The sequence below is a fragment of the Meles meles genome, chromosome 19, assembly GCF_922984935.1.
Source record: "Meles meles chromosome 19, mMelMel3.1 paternal haplotype, whole genome shotgun sequence".
NCBI classification, from domain to species: Eukaryota; Metazoa; Chordata; class Mammalia; order Carnivora; family Mustelidae; genus Meles; species Meles meles.
The window spans coordinates 35,081,968-35,104,518 of record NC_060084.1 but is presented as its reverse complement, the minus strand read 5'-3'; the positions used below and the strand labels follow the sequence as shown (position 1 = coordinate 35,104,518).

The following is a 22,551-nucleotide window of genomic DNA, read 5'->3' as shown; positions in this document are numbered from 1 at the left end:
ATGAATTAGTATAAATGAACTGCTCAAATGAGGCTAGGAACAGAGTGAACACCTGGTGAGTGTTTCTGTGGTTCCTGTGACAGAGGCAACAGTGGCTGCACTGTTCCTCCTTTCTCTTGTCATGCTATCATTAATATCACTTTTACTATTATTAAAAACATCTTTCAAGAGTTACTGAAAACACCTTTGGTGATTCTGTCTTTTGGATAACATTGCATACGTGCCCTGAAGTTAACCCTAGAATAGAAATACCTGTGTAAGGAGAAACATTATCCCAGCTGCAAAGAAATTTACAAGCGTTTCTGTGCTTGACTTTCTGCTCTGTTTTTCAGAATTATTCACTGACTTAAAGAAGTACCTAAAAAACTATGGAAAATGAGGTTGTTGGGTTTTTTTGTTTGTTTGTTTGTTTGTACTAAATATTATACACAGGTAAATTTATATGACATTCAGCATGGTGTCATTTTTATGTAATCAGTAAAGAACGGAAGATCAAATATGAAATGAAGACTTTTCATAGCCTTAGTGCAGCAAAAATTGTGCTGATTCACTTTGGGAGAAGTTAGATTCTTTTTTTTCTTTTATGTTGTTATTCAGTTACCTTTACATGTCTCAGTATAACTAAGATAACATTATACATGTTCAGTTGCTGGGACAGTGTATGCCTGTGGTAAATTTGCATAGATACTGCCAACTTGCACTCCAACAAGGTCATGTAGAATTACACTTCGAAGTTTTCTTTTCATTACCCCGTGCTAGCATAGTCCTCTCCATGTCCATGGAGAATCCCTGTTGTGGCTTAGGTTCTGACTCTCTCTGAGGGGTGTTACAGCTGAAGACAGCAGAGAACCACTGACTTAATACCTTCTCCTCACCCTCTCCTTCCAAACTCTAAATTACCTTCATTATTATGCCCTTGGATTTTATCCATAGTTGCCACAAGGAGCTACCAGGAGGTGGAAGGGGATTCCAGTACAACAGTATATGAGCAGTTGAAGCCATTGCTTTCATGCTGGTTAGCGCCCCATGAAAAATGCCCTGTCTCAGAAATCTATCAGAATTTAGTATCAGGAAACACTTTGTCTCCCCTTCATGAATTGGTTTCCTTTCTTGAGAGAATGCAAATACACTATTTTGAGACAAGCTTTACTGAACATAATTTACATACTATATCTTAACATATTCAAAGTTTAAATGCAGTGGTTTCTATTTATTCAGAGTTGGATAACCATCACCACAATCAATTTTAGAATATTTTCATCACCCTTCAAAAACCTCATGCGCAGTTACTCCCCAACCACCCCTAATCACTTTAGCCTTTCCCCCAAACTGGATACTCATTAATCTACTTTCTATCCCTGTAGATTTGCCTATTCTGGACATTTCATATACCTTGAATGATATAATACCTGGCCTTTGCACCCTGTTGTCAAGGTTCACTGATGTATCATAATTCCTTTTATAGTCAAAAAACATTGCATTGTATGTATATACCACATTTGATTTTTCTATTTATCTGGTGATGGACATTGGGATTGTTTCCATTATTTTGCTTTTATGAATAATGCTGCTGTGAACTTTCATGTACAAGTTATTGCTTGACATTTGTTTTCATTTCTCCTGGGTATATACCTAGGGGTAGAATTGCTGAGTCATTTGGTAACTCTGTGTTTAACATTTTGAGTAATTCCAGACTGTTTTCTAAAGTAACTATACCGTAATGCATTCTATCTAACAATGTATGAGGATTCCAGTCTCTCTGCATCCTCTCCAACCATTGTTCTTGTCTGCTTTTTGATAATAAGCATCCTAATGAATATGAAGTGGTATCTCATTGTGATTTTGATAAGCATTTCTCAAATGACAATGTTGTTGAGCATCTTTTCATGAGCTTACTGGTAATTTGTGTATTTTGGGGGGGAAGTGTCAGTTCGGGTACTGTGGCCATTTTTAAATTGTGTTGTCTTTTTTTATTGAGTCACAAGATTTTTTATATATATTCAAGACAGAAGTCCTTTACAAGATACATGATTTGTAGATATTTTCTCCCATTCTGTGGGTTGTTATTTTACTCTTTTCATTGTGTCCTTTGAGGTCCACAAGGTTATAATTTGACAAAGTTCAATTTATCTCATCTCTTCTTTGTTACTTATATTTTCATTTTATAGTTTTGGCCTCCTTGAATGTGTTTGAAAGTGTTTTCCCTACTGTTTTGGAAAAGTGTGCGAAAGATTGATTTTACTTCTTCTTTAACTGTTTGGTAGAATTCCCCAACGAAGCCATCATGTTCTGGGCTTTTATATTTTGTTTGTTTTTCCAGGATCTCAGTCACTTGTTATAAATCTGTTTATAGGGGTGCCTGGGTGGCTCAGTTGGTTAAACATCTGCCTTTGGCTCAGGTCATGATCTCAGGGTCCTGGAATTGAGCCCTGTGTCTCTCTGCTCAGTGGGGAGTCTGCTTCTCCCTCTCACTCTCCCTCTGTGTGCTCTCTCTCAAATACGTACTTAAAATCTTTAAAAATAAATAAATAAATAAATATCAGTTTATATAGGTTATCTAAATTATTGGCATACATTTGTTCATTGAATTATCATATACTCCTAAAGGTCAGTGATAATATTCATAACTTCCATTCCTGATTTAATAATCTGAGTCTTCTTTTTTTATTGTTCAGTCTAGCTAAAGTTTTGTCCACTTTTTAAAAATTAACATATGGGGTGCCTAGGTGGCTCAGTGGGTTAAAGCCTCTGCCTTTGGCACAGGTCATGATCCCAGGGTACTGGGATCAAGCCCTGCATTGGGCTCTCTACTGAGCGAGAGAGTCCGCTTCCCTCTCTCTCTCTGCCTGCCTCTCTGCCTACTGGTGATCTCCGTCTGTCAAATAAATTAAAAAAAGAAATCTTAAAAAAAAAAGAGTAATCTGTTTAAAATTAACATATAATGTATTATTTGCTTCAGGGGTACAGGTCTGTGAATTATCAGTCTTAACACAATTTATAGCACTCCCCAATGTCCATAACCCATCCACCCTATCCCTCCTCCCAACCCCCAGCAACCTTTTTGTCCACTTCTGACCTTTTCAAGAATCTACTTTTAGTTTCACTTATATTTCCTCTTGCTTTTCTCTATTTTATTTCATTAATTTCCACTCTAATCTTTACTATTTCCTTCCTTCTGCTTGCTTTTGATTTAGTTTTCTCTTTTCATCTGCTGTCTTAAGATGTAAAGATAAGTTACTGATTTGAAATTTTTCTTCTGTTTAATATAGGCATTTACAGCTCCAGATTTTCCTCTGAGCATTGATTTAGCTACATCCACAAGTTTTGGTATATTGTGTCTTCATTTTCAGTCATCTCATCAGAACATGTATTAGAAACTCTTTTCTAATTTCCCATTTGTTTTCTTCTTTGACCCATTGGTTATTTAGGAGTGTGTTAATTTCCACCCATTTGTGAATTTCTAAAATTTCTTCCTATTGACTGATTTCTAATTTTATTCTATTGTGGTCAGAATCATACTTTGTATAATTTTAACTCTTTAAATTTATTGAGTATTGTTCTATGGCATAGTATATGGAAGATATTCTGTGTACATTGAGGAGGATATATATTGTGCTCTTGTTGGATGAAGTATTCTGTTGCTGTTAGGTCAAGTTGGTTTATAGTGTTGCAAAGATGCATTTTTGACAATGTCATTTCCCTTCTTTTTTTTTTTTTTTCAGCTGATGAATTAGTCAGCCCTAAAGACATTGATCCTGTCCAGCGCTATGTCCCACTACAGAATCAGCGTAACGTGAGCATGAGGTTTTCCAATCAAGTAAGGCTTTTTTTTTTCTTAATTTAGACTCATCTAGAGACATTTAAAGATTAATTTTAAAAGAAATTTTATTCTGAATGGGTTTTTATTTCTTTTTCTGAGGGCAAGGCTTTTCTCTTTTTTGGTTAGTTAAGATTTACTTGTGGTAAAAGATTACTTGTTAATGAAGAAGTATGAGTCAGATGTGCCAACAGGATGTCTTCGAGGCAAACATTTTCATCTTCACAGTGGTTGAGTTAAAGGTGTTAAATGCCTTCAGGAGGATACAGTATGTATGTGTGGGCAAGAGGATATATGTGGGGGAAGTGGGGTCCCATGAAAGGCCCTGTGCTTAATGTCTGTCCATTTCTATGTCTCTGTGACAGGACTGAGGGACTGACAGAGTGTCCTTAGTATTTGGTGACATGTTGGGTGAAGGAATAATTTAAAATTTTTACACTTAGTAGCTATGGATTCAGACTGTGTTGTGTCAACAAAATAAGTGTTTGCAGAATCAGCAAGATTGATGTTGATTTGAGCAAACCCTCAAGTATTAAATGATACCAGTAATGAGGACTGTTAAAATGAGAATGTTGTGGATTCTGGAAACTGCCTGAGGAGAAAGGGAATGAACCTGAGTGTGTGCCTGGGATTCCAAGCAGTTTACATTGATTTTTTTTTTCATTTTATTTATTTTTTCAGTGTAACAGTATTCATTCTTTTTGCACAACACCCAGTGCTCCATGCAAAACGTGCCCTCCCCATTACCCACCACCTGTTCCCCCAACCTCCCACCCCTGACCCTTCAAAACCCTCAGGTTGCCCCAACCTCCCACCCCTGACCCTTCAAAACCCTCAGGTTGTTTTTCAGAGTTTACATTGATTTAATAAGAATCACAGCACTTCCAGAAGATATGCATATAAAATCAAAATGCTTCTTTTGGGGTGCCTGGGTGGTTCATTTGGTTAAGTTTCCAGTTCTTGATCTCAGCTCAGTCTTTAGTATGGTCGTGAGTTTGAGCCCTGCAGTGGGCTCCATGCTGGTCATGGAGCCTACTTAAAAAACAAAACAAAACAAAACCCAAAATGCTCCTTTTATTAAAAAAAAAATATATATATATATGTGTGTGTGTATATGTATACACACACACATATATATAAAATACACACACACACAAATAAATTCTTGTTTTAATGAGAGTAAAGGAGAGCCAACTAGGTCCTTTGGATTCTGTCACACTATTTCTCTCTGTTTCTTTTGCTGGTCTTCAATAAAACCTGTAATTACTCTGAGTGGTTTATAGATGAGAAGTTATTGAGGAGTTATTTGGGAGACTTATAAATAAAGGTTAAGATTTTCTCAAGAATGTGAAATCCCTATGTTAATATGTGTTAGAAATTTTTCACTGGCCTGTTGACTCCTGTATAAGGTGAGGATTTGGCCTTTATCTTAGTTACTACTAGTGTCAGTGCAGTACAAGGATACATTCTGTACAAATCTGAGATACGCATTTTACTTGAAGAAATGGTAAAATAAGGAATACATTTAACTTTCTATTACCCAGTGCTGTGACTCTGAGCCATTTTTAGACTAGTGTGTGTATCATTTACATAGCATTTCACATGTGTTACCCACTTCTGTAGGGTAATGAAATCACAAAGACTTTTCTTAGAAAATAAAGTAATAGATTACAGATTTGAGTTGTGGGGATAGGAGCCAGAGAGCATCAAAGCACATAACTAACAAAATCAACAATTTAAACAGTTATATAAGGAAGGCTCTGGCTCTGTGTAATTTTTGACAGGCAGAATGCTTCCAACTCTTTCTATCCCATTCAAGAAAGCTTATTAGAGTACAAGTGAGTGAGAGTGAATTTTATAGGTTTATTTTTTATATTGAAATCATTTTCTAATGCTGCTATTAAATTATCTATGCCCTGCTCCCCAGGTGACGCCACATCCTACATCAGACACTTACTATAGGATAAGGACAAGGGCTTCTCTCATTCAGCTTCATGAGGATTACATCTGTGCAGAGTTGTGTACAGTTTCTGAGAAAGAGATAATGGGAGGATTGGCAGCAGAAAACTGCTGGGAGCCATCATGCCCCACCCAGCTTGGTTGTAGTAATATATAAAGTGGTGAGGTGCCTTTGCCACTTTCTTGGCCATTTAAGCAGTAGCCAAGACCAGACATGACCTTGTCTGTTGCTGGGACTGGGTGGCATTGACTGATGAAATACGAAAGTCAGACATAGACCTCTCCTTAAAATGTTGATGTCAGAGACCTCTTGGTCATTATTATTATTATTACTGTTATTATTATTTAAGATTTTATTTATTTGAGAGAGAGAGATAGCAGGGGAGAGGGAGAAGCAGGATCCCTGGTGAGTAGGGAACCCGACATGGGGCTTGATCCCAGAACCCTGGGATCCTGACCTGAGCCAAAAGCAGACACTTAACCAACTGAGCCACCCAGAAACCCTTCTCTTGGTCATTATTAACCAGGTCAGACTTTGCAATTAACTTATCTGTGGGTATTGATCTGTGCTTTAAACCCTACTAAACAGTGGGAAAAATAGAGAAGAGTAGTAAAGTTCAGATAATTTCTGGAAGTGAGAAAAGTCCCTAACTTTGAAGGAACATATGTCAGAGGTCCTGTTTATCCTTTGCCTCAGTGATTCACTAGATGAACTCAAAGGATTTAGAAGCTCTGATACTTACAGTTATGGTTTATTACAGGGAAAGGATGCAAAATAAAATCAGCAAAGGCACTCAGGGCAAGTCTTGGGAAACCAGGCATAAGCTTCCTAATGTCCATTCCCAGTGGAGTCATGTGAGACACAATTACCAGTGACGATGTGTGAAAACACATGCAAAGTGTTGCCAACCAATACTTGCTCAAGCTTGAGTGTCCAAGGTTTTTATTGACAGTTAGTCATGTAGGCATGTAGCACCTGCGTAATTGATGGTTATTCAAGCTCTAGCTCCCTGGAGGTAAAAAAACTAAAACAGATATTCACCATAAATCACATTGTTAGTAATAAACCTTCTGGACAAACTGGTACTGTATGGTCCATGGCCTTAATTAAGCATGCAAAAACACTCTTATCTGACAGATCCTTCCAAGAAGCCAGCCAAGGGCCCATCCTGCAAATATCGCTTTCTTGGGAATGTTCAGAGTTTGAACAGCCCAGGTATGCTGAATCAATGTATTCCTCCACAGAAAGGTATGACAGAAGGAAGTTTCTAGAATCCAGAAAGCAAGGAGTGTGCCATAACTGTAGAATTGTCCACTCCTTCAAGTATACATAAGGCTATTGACAAAGTGTGGTGTCATCTGGGATGACCTTCCTCACTACTCTATCACTAGTCAGAAATTGCTGTTTTCTTTTGATGTTACTTAAAGAATAAAACAAATCCCCTTTCATAAGTCAGTTTAGAGGAGTAGAAAGAAAAGTATTGTAAACAATAGCAGATATACTTTATAGTATTGTGAGATTTTGACCCTACCCCCAGAAAAACCCCCAAAACCCACCTTTTGGAGATCTTTGAGTGTAAGTTCCTAGGGACCAGAGAACATGTTTCATTTATTTTTGTAGCTTTAGTACCTGTGATAGTATCATAACACCTATTAGATATGAGGTAGTCAGTGTTTAACTTGAATGTTTGAGTGTACTTGAAGGTATGTGTGGGAGGAAGGAATGTCATGGGGAATCAGTGGACTTCTCATACAAATGTCTCTAAATTTACATCTGTAATCCTAACATCTTTCCTAATATTTAAACTTGAATTTCCAACTACTTGGTGATCATCTCTCCACAGATCTAGTATTTAAAATCCAACATTGGGGCACCTGGGTGGCTCAGTGGGTTAAAGCCTCTGCTTTCGGCTCAGGTCATGATCCCAGTGTCCTGGGATCGAGCCCCACGTCGGGCTCTCTGCTCCGTGGAGAGCCTGCTTCCTCCTCTCTCTCTGCCTGCCTCTCTGCCTAGTTGTGATTTCTCTCTGTCGAATAAATAAAATATTTTAAAAAAATTAAAAAAAAAATAAAATCCAACATTTCCGAGTATATACTTATCTCCAGCTCATCTAGTTGTAGATATTAAATATGTACAGGTTTTGAATGTCAATCATATCTCATAAAGCTGTTGGAAAATAAAACATATTCTTTTTAATGAATTCCACATTTTAAAAAAATTTTATTTTAACTCTAATTAGTTAATATACTGTGTTATATTAGTTTCAGTTGTGCAATATGGTAATTCAGCATTTCTGTAGATCACCTGGTGCTCATCACAGCAGGTGCCCTCCTTAATTTTCATCACCAATTTAACCCATCCCCCACTCTCCACTCTGGTAACCATCAGATTGTTGTCTATAATTAAAAGTCTGTTTAAAAAAAAAAAATTTTTTTCTTGCTTTGACTCTCTCTTTTTTGCTCTCATTTTTTTTTTCCTTTGCTTGTGTGTTTTATTTCTTAAATTTTACATATGGGTGAAATCATATGGTATTTGTCTTTCTCTTATTTCACTTAGCATTTTATTGTCCAGCTCCATCCATGTCATTGCAAACGGCAAGGTTTCATTCTTTTTTATGGCTGAATAGTATTCCTTGTGTATATATACCACATCCTATTTTTCCATTCATCGGTCAATGGACACATGGGCTACTCTCATAATTTGGCTGCTGTAAATAATGGTGCTATATGCGTAGGAGGACATGTATCCCTTTGAATTAGTGTTTTTGTATTCCTTGGGTAAATACCCAGCAGTGCAACTGCTGAATCATAAGGTAGTTCTGTTTTTAACTTTTTAAGGAAACTCCACACTGTTTTCCAGAGTGGCTACACCAGTTTGTATTCCCACCAACAGTGCACGAGTGTTCCTTTCTCTCCACATCATCACTAACACCTGTTGTTTATTGTGTTTTTGATTTTATCCATTCTGACAGGTGTGAGGTGATATCTCATTGTAGTTTTGATTTGCCTGTCCCTGATGAGCAAAAAAACCTTTCTAATACCAAATGTGTTATCTTCTTTCTTCACATCTTCCCTTCTTCCCATAGTGCTTGTCTTGGATAAGGACAAGAAGTGGTCCCTTCTCGTGCCAGTAGCTCTTTTGTTCAGATGGGTCTCATATTGGCTCTGCCTTCACAGTAGCATTCATATTTGTCTCTCCATATTTAGCCCCACTGCCACGTACCACTTAGACTTCATTACAACTCAGTGGCATGGTTTTAATACTCTCTCTCTGACTCCAGCTTCTCTGTTTATTCTCTGTGCTTAGGAATACATGATCTTATAAAGTTTGGTCCATTAGTGGAATTTCCTGCTTAAAAGCTTCCATGACGGGGCACCTGGGTTGTGTAATCAGGCAAGCATCCGACTCTTGGTTTCTTCTCAGGTCATGATCTCAGGGTTGTGAGATACAGCCCTATGTTGGGCTGTGGACTGCGTGTGCACTTTCCTTCAGATTCTCTCTCCCTCTCCCTGAGTGTTCTCCCATTTGCATGCACTCTCTCTCAAATGAATAAATAAATCTTAAAAAACAAAAACAAAATGCCCTATTCCTTATTCCTTGACTCCTTACTCTCCTCAGGATAGATTCTAAACTGCATATCCTGACATTTAAGGCCCTACAGAGCACCTCAGTTTCTTGTTTTGCAGTTTCTCCCATTTTCTCCCAGTCCTCCTGTACTACAGTCTCAGCAGATACGCTGAGCTAATAAAACAACTGCCCTCACCCACTCCTGGGACTCTACACTCAGTGCAACCTTCATCCCAAAGCCTGGCCTCTTTTCAGTCAGAATCCTTAAAATCCAAGCCCCAGACACTGCCTCTCTTTTTGAATACTTATAAAGATTGTATAAATGCATTCTGTAAGAAGTGAAATACTGCAGCTGAGATTACAGTGCAATTGCATTACATTACTTTGGGAGTATTGGCCATTCCACCATTTCCTGATCTCCAGAAAGGTTTTTTTTTCTTTTTAAACCATACCTGTTTTCACCTATGTCTCCAAATTTCTGAATAATGTAGATGTAACACTTTTTGCTTGATATTTTACTTTTGTAGAGTTTCTGTTGTTTTTAAGGGGTACACCTCAACCGCCCATCCATCTTAATCTCCTAATATGGAGTAGTAATTTTTAATTCTTCTATTTATCACTTTTGCTACCTATACATTGTAATGAAACTATATTTTTGGGATCATATCCTTTTGGGAACTTGTCTTTATTTTTGGTGTCCTACAATTTCTATTTTTATGTGGGTCTTGTTTGCCTTTTCTCTGGTTAGCACTTGGGCACTTTCAGTTTGTGACTTTCTTCAGCGATGGGAAGTTTTCTTAAATTATTACTTTCCTTTTTCTATTCTTTCTTTTAGGATTCCTTTATTAGTCAGATCCTAGTCCTACAGGAATGATCCCCTGAGTCTCTTCCCTTTTTTCTTTTTTTTTCAGATGGTTTTGTTTGTTTGTTTTATTTGTTTGTTTGTTTGTTTGCTTGGTTTGCTTTTTGGATTTTTTTTTTCTGTATTCAGAGACTCCTCCTTAACTTTTTGTTCCAGCTCTTCTGCTGAATTTTTTTCAAAGTTATATATTTTTTTCCCTTTTTATTAATTTTTTCAGCGTAACAGTATTCATTCTTTTTGCACAACACCCAGTGCTCCATGCAAAACGTGCCCTCCCCATCACCCACCACCTGTTCCCCCAACCTCCCACCCCTGACCCTTCAAAACCCTCAGGTTGTTTTTCAGAGTCCATAGTCTCTTATGGCAAAGTTATATTTTTAATTTCTAATAGCTCATCTTTGTTCTCTAATTATTCCTTTTGTAGCTTCCTGACTTTTTATTTAAAATTATTATCACAATTGTTAACAAATTTGCACAATCAAAAAATCTTGAGGTGTCAATTTAATAAAAATTTTAATCTCACCATGGTTGTTCAACACAGTACTACAAGTCCTAGCAACAGCAATCAGACAACAAAAAGAAAGAAAAAGGTAGATTGGCAAAGAAGAAGTCAAACTCTCTCTCTTCGCAAATGACATGATACTTTACATAGAAAACCCAAAGACTCCACCCCTAAATTACTAGAACTCATACAGCAACTCAGTAATGTGGCAGAATACAGATCAATGCACAGAAATCAGTTGCTTTCCTAATCACTAACAATGTAACTGTAGAAAGAGAAATTAGGGAATCAATTCCACTTATAATAGCACCCAATACCTTATGATACCTGGGAATAAATCTAACCAAAGAGGTGAAGGATCTATACTCTAGAAACTACAGAACACTTATGAAAGAAAATGAAGAAGACAAAAAAAGGCGGAAAAACATTTCATGCTCATGCGTTGGAAAAATAAACATTGTTAAAATGTCTATGCTGCCCAGAGCAACCTATACTTTCAGTGCCATCCCAATCAAAATAACAATGGCATTTTTCAAAATGCTGGAACAAACAATCCTAAAATTTGTATGGAACCAGAAAAGACCCTGAATCGTCAAGGAAATGTTGAAAAAGAAAAAGTCGGGGTCGTCACGTTGTCTGATTTCAAGTTACATTACAAAGGTTGATCACCAAGATAGCATGGTATTGGCACAAAAATAGACACATAGATCAATGGAACAGAATAAGGAGCCCAGATATGAACCCTGAACTGTATGGTCAACTAATCTTCGATAAAGGAGGAAAAAATATCCAATGGAATAAAGACAGTGTCTTCAATAAATGGTGCTGGGAAAATTGGACAGCTATATACAGAAGAATGAAACTTGACCATTCACTTACATCATATACAAAGATAAACTCTAAAAGGATGAAAGACCTCAATGTGAGACAGGAATCCATCAAAGCCCTAGAGGAGAACATAGGCAGTAACCTCTTTGACATCAGCTACAGCAACTTCTTTCAAGACACATCTCCAAAGGCAAGGGAAACAAAAGCAAAAATGAACTTTTGGAACTTCAACAAGATAAAAATCTTCTGTACAGCAAAAGAAACAGTCAACAAAACAAAGAGGCAACTCATGGAATAGGAAAAGATCTTCACAAATGACACTACAGACAAAGGGCTGATATCCAAGATCTAGAAAGAACTCAAACTCAACACCCAAAGAACAAATAATCCAGTCAAGAAATGGGCAGAAGACATGAATAGACACTTCTTCAAAGAAGACATACCAGGGGCGCCTGGGTGACTCAGTGGGTTAAGCCGCTGCCTTCGGCTCAGGTCATGATCTCAGGGTCCTGGGATCGAGTCCTGCATCGGGCTTTCTGCTCGGCAGGGAGCCTGCTTCCCTCTCACTCTCTCTGCCTGCCTCTCTGCCTACTTGTGATCTCTCTCTGTCAAATAAATAAATAAAATCTTAAAAAAAAAAAAAAAGACATACCAATGGCTAACAGACACATGAAAAAATGTTCATCATCATTAGCCATTGGGGAAATTCAAATCAAAACCACATTGAGATACCACCTTAACACCAGTTTGAATGGCAAAAATTGACAAGGCAAAAAACCATAAATGTTGGAGAGATTGTAGAGAAAGGGGAACCCTCTTACACTGTTGGTGGGAATGCAAATTGATGCAGCCACTTTGGAAAACTGGAGATTCCTCAAAAAGTTAAAAATTAAGAGCAGCCCTATGACCCAGCAATTGCACTACTAGGTATTTACCCCAAAGATACAGATGTAGTGAAAAGAAGGGCCACATGCACCCTAACTCTCATAGCAGCAATGTGCACATAGCCAAACTGTGGAAAGAGCCAAGATGCCCTTCAACGGATAAATGGATAGACGATATGGTGCATATTTACAATAGAATATTACTCAGCCATCAAAAAGGATGAATACTCAACTTTTGCATCAACATGGACAGAAGGAGGAGGAGATTTTGCTGAGTGAAATAAGTCAAGTAGAGGAAGTCAATTATCATATGGTTTCACTTATTTGTGGAACATAAGGAATAGCATGGGGGACATTAAGAGAAGGAAGGAAAAATGAAGTGGGGGAAATCAGAGTGGGAGACAAACCATGGGAGACCGTGGACTCCAGGAAACAAATTGAGGGTTTTATAGGGGAGATGGGTGGGGGGATGGGTTAGCCCAGTGATGAGTATTAAGGAGGGTACATATTGCATGGAGCATTGGATGTTATATGCCAACAATGAATCATGGAACACTATATCAACAACTAATAAAGTATGGTGACTAACATAACATAGTAAAAAAAATGAATTTAAAAAAATTTTAACTTTTAAAAAATGATTTTATTTATTTATTTGACAGAGAGAGCGAAAGAGGGAGAGAAAGAGAACACAAGCAGGGGGAGTGGCAGACGGAGAGAGAAAAGCAGGTTCCCTACAGAGCAAGGACCCAGATGTGGGGCTGGATCCCAGGACTCTGGGATCATGACCTGAGCCTAAGGCAGATGCTTAAATGACTGAACCACCTAGGCACCCCTCAAATTTTTTAACTTTTAATTTTGAATAAGTTTAAGTCCACAAGAAATTGCAAAGAAATACCCAGAGAGAGCTTTTGAATTTTTCACTAGCATTCTACAATGTTAACATCTTATGTAACTATAGTACAACCTGAAAAACAGAAAACTGATGTTGATAAAATTCATAGAGCTTATTCACATTTTATCAGTTATACATATACTCATTTGTGTTTCTGTGTGTATAGTTCTGTCCATTTTGATCACATGTGTAACTTTGTGTAACTACCACCACAGTCAGTATACTACAGTGTACCATCACCATATTATCCTAAGACTTCCTTGTGTTACCCTTTTATAGCCACTCCTCCCTCACTGCTCTCCTTAACCCCAGGTAACCACTAATCTGTTTTCCATTTTATAATTTTGTCATCTCACAAATGTTATATAAATGGAACTGTATGGTATATAACCTTTTGAATTGGCTTTCTTCCCTCAGCCTAACTCCAAAGAGATAGGTCCAAGTTACTGCATGTAACAAGTTTGTTCCTCTGTATTGCTGAGTAGTTTTTCATAGTATGACCATACCATTGTTTAACCTTTCATCTGTTGAAGGACATCTTGTGGATTACTTAAATTTTTTTAGAATTCTATTTTGATTTGCTTAAAATGTTATTTAGTATATTGATTTTTTAAATTTTCTTAGTGATTCCTCCAGGAATTACCATATACATAACTATCTAAAGTCCCACTGGTGTCAGTATTTTTCTTTGAGTGAAGTGTAGAAACCTTACTTCCATTTAGTTTTTGTTCCTTTTTTACTTTTTAAATATATTTTTAAAAGTATTTCCTCTGCATTTATTGAGTAGCACATCAGATTGTGTGAAAAGTTTTGCTTCCACCGTAAAATTTTATTGAAGGCATTCACGAGGTAAAAGTCTATTGTGCTTATCTCAACTTTTACCATCCCCTTGTTCTTTTCTTTCTGAATATCCCAGCCTTTTTCTGTTATCATTTTCTTTCTGTTTAATGCTTTTTTTAAAGACTTTATTTGTGAGTAGGTCTGCTGAACATAATTCTTAGTTTTCCTCTGTCTGATAATGTCTTTATTTCCCTTTCATTCCTAAAGGTACTTTTGTTAGTCACAGAATTTTTTGATTGACAGTTGTTTTCTTTTAGCACTGAGAATTATTATGCTACTTTCTCTGGCCTCCTAGTTTCAGATGATAAATCCTTTGTCAGTTCAAATTTGTGTTTTATAGGTAATACGCCATTTCTGTCTGGCCAGCATCTCCACTGAGTAGAAGGCTAGGAGGCACCAAGCTCAGCTGATGTGGGTGGATCAGCCCACTCACTGGTTCCCCAGGTGTGGAACAGGGGTTGGGTAGACTTGTCACTGCTGTGAAGCTCTGCTGAAGGCAGATTAGCCTGACTGCTGGTGCACTGGTTGTGGAGTGGGGGTCGAGATGGCCCTCAGAGCTTTGCTGCTGCTATTGTATGTGAATTGGACTGCCCGCTAAAGCCCGATGTACAGAGCAGACATCAGGACAGTTCACTGGGGCTTCTTAACTGATGCTATGGTCCTTTTGGCCCACTAGTGGCCTGTGTGAAGCAGAGGTTGGTGGGTCCACTCCAGCTTTGAAATTTCTGCTGAAGGCACATTGGCCAACTAATTGGTTGGGAGCTCACGGAGGCGCTACGGTTGGATCCCCCAACTCAGTCTCTGTTGTGCTTCCTGTTTTCTAGTCCTTTAGCCAGAGAGAATAGACTTTAATTGTTTTTCTTTTTCAGTTTATGCCTGTTGATTGTGTTAGGCCACAGGCCTCTCTGGTGTTCTGCCCATATGTGGATCTCAGAAATCTGACCACATTGCGTCAAGTCCTGACATTCTTAGCTGGTCCAGCCTGCCTTCTTCTTTGCAGATCCCAGAGTCATCATTATCCATTGAATTATTTTCAGGGTGAATAATTGTATTAAGAACAGTAGGGAAAACTGAGTCTAGGCCATCATGTTTCCACCTCCCTTTCTTTAGATAGTTTATCATCATATGTCTTTCTGTGAGTAGAAATTAGAGTTAAGATTTCTTTTGTTTCTTGAATCATCTTTTTCTCCTTAATTAAAGCTTTATTGAGATATAATTAATCCTACCCAGTTCACTAATTTAAAGTGCATAAATCAGCAGTTCTTAGAATATTCATCACAGTTAATTTTAGAACATTTTCATCACCCCCAAGAGAAACGTTGTGGCCTTTAACAGTCACTCTCCACTTTCCTCTACTTTTCTCTTTCTCCTCACCTCAGCCTTAGACAACTACTAATCTACTTTCTCTCTGTATGGATTTTCTCTATTCTGGAGATATCACATAAGAGGTTTCATATAATACGTGGTATTTTGTGACTGGCTTTTTCACTTCACATAATATTTTCAAAGTCCTTCAATGTTGTAACATGTGTTTGTATGCCATTCCTTGTTATGGTTGAATAGCATTCCATTGTATGTATATACCACATCTTATTTATCCATTCTTCTGGTGGTGGACATTTGGATTGTTTCCACTTTTTGGCTATTCTGAGTAATGGTACTGTGAAATTTGTACAAGTTTTCATGTGGCATGTTTTCATTTTTCTTGGATATCATGGAATTGCTAAGTCATATGCTAACTCTGTGTTTACTATTTGGAGGAACTGCTCGGGCTGTTTTTCAAAGTGATGACTGCACTATTTTGCACTCCTACCAGCAATGTATGAACTTCCCAATTTCTCTATACTCTTGTCAACATTTGTTATTATCTTTTTGATTATAGTCATTTTAGTGGATGAGAAGTAGTATATCATTGTAGTTTTGATTTGCATTTCCCTAGTTACTAATGTTGTTGAGGATCTTTTCATGTGTTTATTGGCAATTTGTATATATATGTTCTTTTGAAAGATGCCTATTAAGGTACCATGGTCATTTTTAAATTGGGTCACTTGTCTTTTTATTATTGTGTTGTAAGTGTTCTTTATATATATGTCCTAGATATCAGTCCCTTATATGATTTGCAAATACTTTCTCCTATTCAGTGGACTACCAGTCTAGTTTCTTGATTGTGTTGTTTGAAGCACAGAAGTTTTTCATTTTGATGAAGTCTAATTTGTTTTTTCTTTCATTTCTTGTGTTTTTGGTATCATATCTAAGAAACCATTGCCTAATCAAGGGTCATGAAGATTTATGCCTGTTTTCTTCTTCTAAGAATTTTAGAGGTTTAGTTCTTACACTTAGGTCTCTGACCCGTTTTGAGTTAATTTTGTATATGGTGTGAGGTAGGCATTCAGTTTCATTCTTTGCATGTGGCTATTCAGTTGTCACAGCACCATTTGTTGAGTTTCCAAAGTGATTTTTGTCTTTTTTCATTACTGTGGTGCAATATACATTACCTAATATTTCTCATTTTACCATTCATAAGTGTACAGTTTGCTGGCATTAAATACATTTACAGTGTTGTATAACCATCACTGCTATCTGTACTCAAAACTTTTTCATTATCCCCAACAAAACTCTTTACCCATTAAACAATGAGTTCCCCTTCTCCACTCCCTCTAGCCCCTCATAACCTCTATTCTACTTTTTGTCTCTATGAATTTACCTATTCTTGGTACCTCAAATAAGTGAAGTCATGGAATATTTGCCTTTATGTTTTTGCTTATTTCACTAAGCATAACGTCCAAGATAATTTTTATGTTTCATTAATGTGGTGGTTCTCTTTCACCCTTCTGGTTATTTTGTCATATATCTGGTAATTCCTTATTTATCTAATTATGCATTACTATGATAGACATTCTGGTTATTCTCAATATATTAAGTAGTAGTCTCCTCCACCCTCCACCTCAACAAGAGGTGAGGAGGATATGATTGGAAGCTTTGTCTCTCAGGGATCTGGTGGGAAGCAAACTAGACCCTCACCACCTTTACCAAATGCCAAAATGTGAAGGGCTTTACTTGAGGAAGCTATTGCCTACACTAGAAGCATTAACTTACCACAGCCAATTTGTTCAATATATTAAGAGAGAACCCTGTTTTATTGATCACTGTAGTTCCCTATGTGGGGCATGGAGCTGGCTCCTATGGCCTTTAATCAGTTACATGTTATGCTCCAATTCTCCTATCTGCCCTCCATTGTAACTAACTGCAAACTAAGTGCCCCTGTGGAGCCCCTCTTTTTGGTGGGTCACCTCCTACACCTGTGGCAGCATTTTGGTGACACTCTGGTATGTTGGTATAGTTTGGGTTATATAACCTTCTGGTACTGTGCTTTATTCATTAATGCACTTCCATTTACCATCTTTTGTACTGGAAATGTACTGATGTACTTCTTTGATGGCCCTCTTTCTATTCATTGCTATGGCTTTAGTCTTCTGTGTTTATTCTAAATATCTTTGTGGTCATTTCTGTAAGGCTAAAGAGAGATAAGAATTGAGTATATGCACTCACTTTGCTGTCTGGAACCAGAAGCCTAGGCCTCATTTCCTATGCTTGAGTCTTACCTCATTGTTGTTAAGTATCTTTTCTCCATCAACACTCTGTGCTGCGTCAGATATTGGTTGATTTGAGCAGAGTAGGTGTTCATTAAGCAGTTGTTATGGCCACAAGTAGATGCAAAACAAGTAAATTGTGAAAATTATTCAAATTGCCTGATATAGAAACATTTAAAAGAGAATAATTTACCCCAAACTGTTAGTCTGTCCTTTGTTCTTATAAATAGGGTAATAGTGTCTGCTTCACTTTGCCTGCTTTCTGCTGTCACATTTGATTTGGAAAAGATAAATTATACAAAAGACCATATTATCCAATCATCCCATAGATTACTCCCCGAAAGCAAGTCTTGTGGGTTTGGAAACTACGCCATTAGGCCTGCCTTCTTATAGTCTTCTTCATACTCTATGTTACAGCACTTGCCACACTACTGTTGCTGTTAGTTAATAAGCCTGCCTCTGGGGCAGTGGTCTTCAGCCAGAGAATACATCATATTCTTGTCTTCTAGGGCAAGAAAAGGAAAGTGAGAGAGATGAAAATAGCCAGTGTTCATTGTGCTCCTGTTTATAGGTAGTGTTCAAAGTATTTTATAGTATTGTGTGTGATTTCAACAGTCTTCTGAAATAAATATTATTATACTAAGTTTACCTCTCAGATAAACCTCTCAGAGAGGTTTAGTATTTTTCCAACGTCACACTTTTGTCAAGTAACAGAACCAATATTAAGGTGTTAACTGAAGAAGGAAAGAAGGAAGAGATGTCAGCATTTGGAAGCAGTGATTTTCATAATGGTGTGAAGGAGTTAACAGAGGAAGTAGCTTGTTTCCTCAGCAGCCTGCCTTAGTATCACATCACAGAAAAATAGTTGCATCTGTGCCTTTAGAACAGATGAGAGGCCTGTGGAAATGATCTGAAAATCAAGTGCAAAGATGTTACATTAGTACAAAAAAATGTAGACTGTTATACATTATGATATATAACATTTATCATAGTAAGAGGGTCTAATTGTTAATTTCTTCTTCCTTGTTAGCATTAGGATGAGACCAAGTACACAAGTCTAACCATTAGTAATTTAACTAGGGATTTCCCTCTTCTTATCCAAAGGAAAGTACTTTCAAGAGGTTAGCAAGCTTCTTTTTTGAGTGGTTAGTCCCCTCTCCTTTCTCCCAAATTTGTTTCCTACTGGGGGTCCATCATTTTCTGTTGCCTAGTTAATTCTGGTGCTGGCAACCTACTGATTATCTGTGAATGAAATTTTCATTGTTCACACTTTAGCGCCTCTGCTATTTTAATATGAGATAATGGTTGCTTGAAGGTGGTGTTTGTTTCCAGCCTTTGCTGCTCCTTCATATTTGGAAGAGGTCTAATTACTGCAAGAACTAAGCAGCTGACCGTGTATATTTCACTGGTTCATTGTATTCTGCACTACAGTTGTCCACTGGGAATAAGGTAACTCTGTAGAGGACATCTGTTTATAGCAATTGGGTGGTGGGCTTCTGGGGTTGTGTAGCAAATTGACTTTATTTTAAAATGTGTGCTATACTAATGAGAACACAGAGGATTTCTGGTTAAATAGGAAAACACACTTAATTCTTTATGGCAGAATTTGCAGATTCTATCTGAAACTAACATATTTAATAGGTTATAGCATAAAACCAGCCAGGAATTTTTTTTCTTTATTTTTAAAACAATTTGAGAACAATTGAACTTGTTTCATGACATAGATGTTGAATGCAATAGAATTTTTACATAAATAAGCCATTCCAATATCAAATGAAGAGTCATAGACAAAAAAGTACTCTGATATTAAAATGTTATTTTAATATTCAAGAGTACAAATAGGAGATTTTTATGACTGGACATTCTGCCTTGCAAAACAATTAAGAGTACAGCTTCTGGAAACACAGTCCATGGGTTTGAGTCCAAGCTTGGGCAAGTTGATTAACCTCTGTGTAACTTAGGTTCCTTACATGTAAAAATCAGAATATTATCTCAAAGAGTTAATACAGTTTATTTATTTATTTTTTATAATATCTATTTACTTATTTATTTGACAGAGATCACAAGTAGGTAGAGAGGTAGGCAGAGAGAGAGGAGGAAGCAGGCTCCATGCTGAGCAGAGAGCCCGATGTGGGGCTCAATCCCAGGACCCTGGGATCATGACCTGAGCCAAAGGCAGAGGCCTTAACCCACTGAGCCACCCAGGCGCCTCTCAAAGAGTTAATACAGCTTAAGAGCTTAGAATAGTTCCTGGTTTATAGTTAAGTACTCAACAAATGTTAGCTCTTTTTAAAAAATATTTTATTTATTTATTTACTTGACAGAGATAGCAAGAGAAGGAATACATGCAGGGGATTGGGGAAGGGAGAAGCAGGCTTCCCACTGAGCAGGGAGCCAAATGAGGGGCTCGATGTCAGGATCCTAGAATCATGACCTGAGCCAAAGGCAGATACTTAATGACTGAGCTACCCAGGTACCCCAAATGTTAGTTATTTTTATTTGCATGTTGACAGTTCCACTTCAGACGTAGTAGTTAATCAAGGTGCCCAGTAGTTAATCAAAAGAAAAGGTACAAGCTTGTGTTGTTATTAACATGGTTCATGGTGGAAACTGAAACTATGAGAGCAGACAATTTTTGGAGGCCAGGCCTGAGGCTTAGTTCTTTGCCAGGGTATGGGGAGGGCAGATGTTGAAATAAAGGGATGTGCAAAAGAAGGACAGAACAAAGGCATCTAACAAGAGGGTAAAACAGCATCACTGAGTGAGAAAGTATGGAGGATTTTGACTTTGAGACAATGGTTCAAGAAGGCAAACTACCTAGTTGGCTTGGAGGAATAGCACAGCACTGGCAGAATTCCAGGTATGAGTCTTCAGACCTTGCATGGTTCACCTGAGGGGAAATCTGGGGAAGGTCTCCTAGTGTATCTCTAATACAGTTACAATTCTCTAATCTATAAAACTATTTGGCTGGGTTTGATTCATAAAATTCCTTCTAGCACTTCTGTTGCTGGAGTCCATGATCCTAGGTTATTGGTAATCTTTGAGTGATTTTAGTGAATAGTGTGCCCAGAAGCCAGATTGTAGGGAGTTAAAGAGTGATTAAATGGTAGAAGACCATCTGTTCAGGAGCTGAGTTTGCTCCAATCCAAGAAAGGTTATAAGCTTCTCCTAATTTAGTAGATTCATTATATAGTACTCCAACAATATGGACTTATACCTGCTTCCCTTTTCTATTCTTGTTTCAAATCTGTTCACAGTTTTTAAAGGTTTATTAATCTTCAGTGATTTAAGGAAATTTTGCATGAGGCTCAGTTTTATTTGGTTCAGTTCATTCTAATGCTCCCAAATAGTTTAGTCAGTTTAAGACATAATTTCTACTTAAAGGATTAAAAAAGCTCCACTTCATTAGGTTGGCAAGGAAAGAAAGTGTTTGTGTGGGACTAAAAAGCCAAATTTATCTACAAGCATGGGAATAAATTTGAATACTCAACAGAAGTTCTTGTGATTATCATAATAAAACAGAATAAAATAGTCAAGGCATCAAAAATGCTTCTGAAAGCCTAGCCTGCATATGCTATAGCTACACAGAGGTTCTATTCAGGTAATACTGTTTGTAGTCTTTAAGGGAAATGAGAGTTTCCTATCAACTAGTATTTATACCATAGGCAATGAAAATTTAATGCCTTAATCAAAAATATCCAGAACTGTGAAAAATGTTAAATTGGAAATAAAAACTGAACTTGAACACATTTAATATTATCATTCTAATTAACCCACTGAACTTATTAAAATTAAAATTCCAATAATAGACACGAGATATGAAATATTTCATCAACAAGATGAAGACTTCTTTTAGCTATGGCTGAAATATAAAAGAAGAAAAATAGATCTGAGTAAAAAAGCAAGGCTTTTAGTACAAAATAAAGGTGTATAGGAATATTATGATCCAATATTATTTTAATGAACCTACTGCAGGTCTCAGTTTATGCCTCTGCTCTGATCCAACCCCTTGGGCCTACTTATATTCCTGGCATTTTGCTCTGAGAAAAAGATCATATTTTTATGAACTCACCTGTGACTTGCCTATTTCCCCCTTTTTTCCTAATTTTGAATCTACTCACAGTTTTTATTTTTTTATTTTATTTTTTAAAGATTTTATTTATTTGACAGAGACACAGCAAGAGAGGGAACACAAGCAGAGAGAGTGGTAGAGGGAGAAGCAGGCTTCCTGCCAAGCAGAGAGCCTGATGTGCGGCTTGATCCCAGGACCCTGGGGTCATGACCTGGCGGAAGGCAGACACTTAACAACTGAGCCACCCAGGCGCCCCTCCACTCACAGGTTTTAAATATCTGTTGATTTTTGAAGAAAACCTTAACATTTAGTCCTATTCTAACCCCCTCTTATTTAATGAGCCATTTTACAAGGAGATGCCCTCTTCTAAATCAGAGGAATGGGGTTTAGGAGCCCCTACCTCCCCAAGGAGTGATGTTCTCTCATGAGGTCCTTAGAGAGTTCCAGATATTTTTGCTATTGTACTGGTGAATAAAATATGAGCATTTTTGATAGCTACTTGAAGCAATATTTTACATTTATGTCATAATTATCATGATAGACCAGATCATGTGTGTTGAAGCACCCTTGAGAAAATTCATCCTCACTTTTATCATTTTCCGTGACACCCAAGCTTTGAATCTGAGAAGCAGACTAGCACATTTAATATGCCAATTAAAATGGATTGATCTACTTTGACAGTCTTTGGAGAAAAGGCCAATGTGAAAGGAATGCTTTTTAGTCATAATAAGAGC

The 22,551-nt window shown here is 37.3% G+C and overlaps 1 protein-coding gene across 3 annotated transcripts in view; it reads left to right on the top strand.

Annotated features, from left to right (window-relative positions):
* PHKB (phosphorylase kinase regulatory subunit beta) overlaps positions 1-22,551 on the top strand; it is a 249,812-nt gene that overhangs the window by 156,152 nt on the left and 71,109 nt on the right. For all 3 annotated transcript variants that reach the window (XM_045988942.1, XM_045988940.1, XM_045988941.1), the window contains one exon: positions 3,723-3,817. In XM_045988942.1, the coding sequence (XP_045844898.1) occupies positions 3,723-3,817 (95 nt within the window). The remainder of the gene's footprint in view (positions 1-3,722; positions 3,818-22,551) is intronic.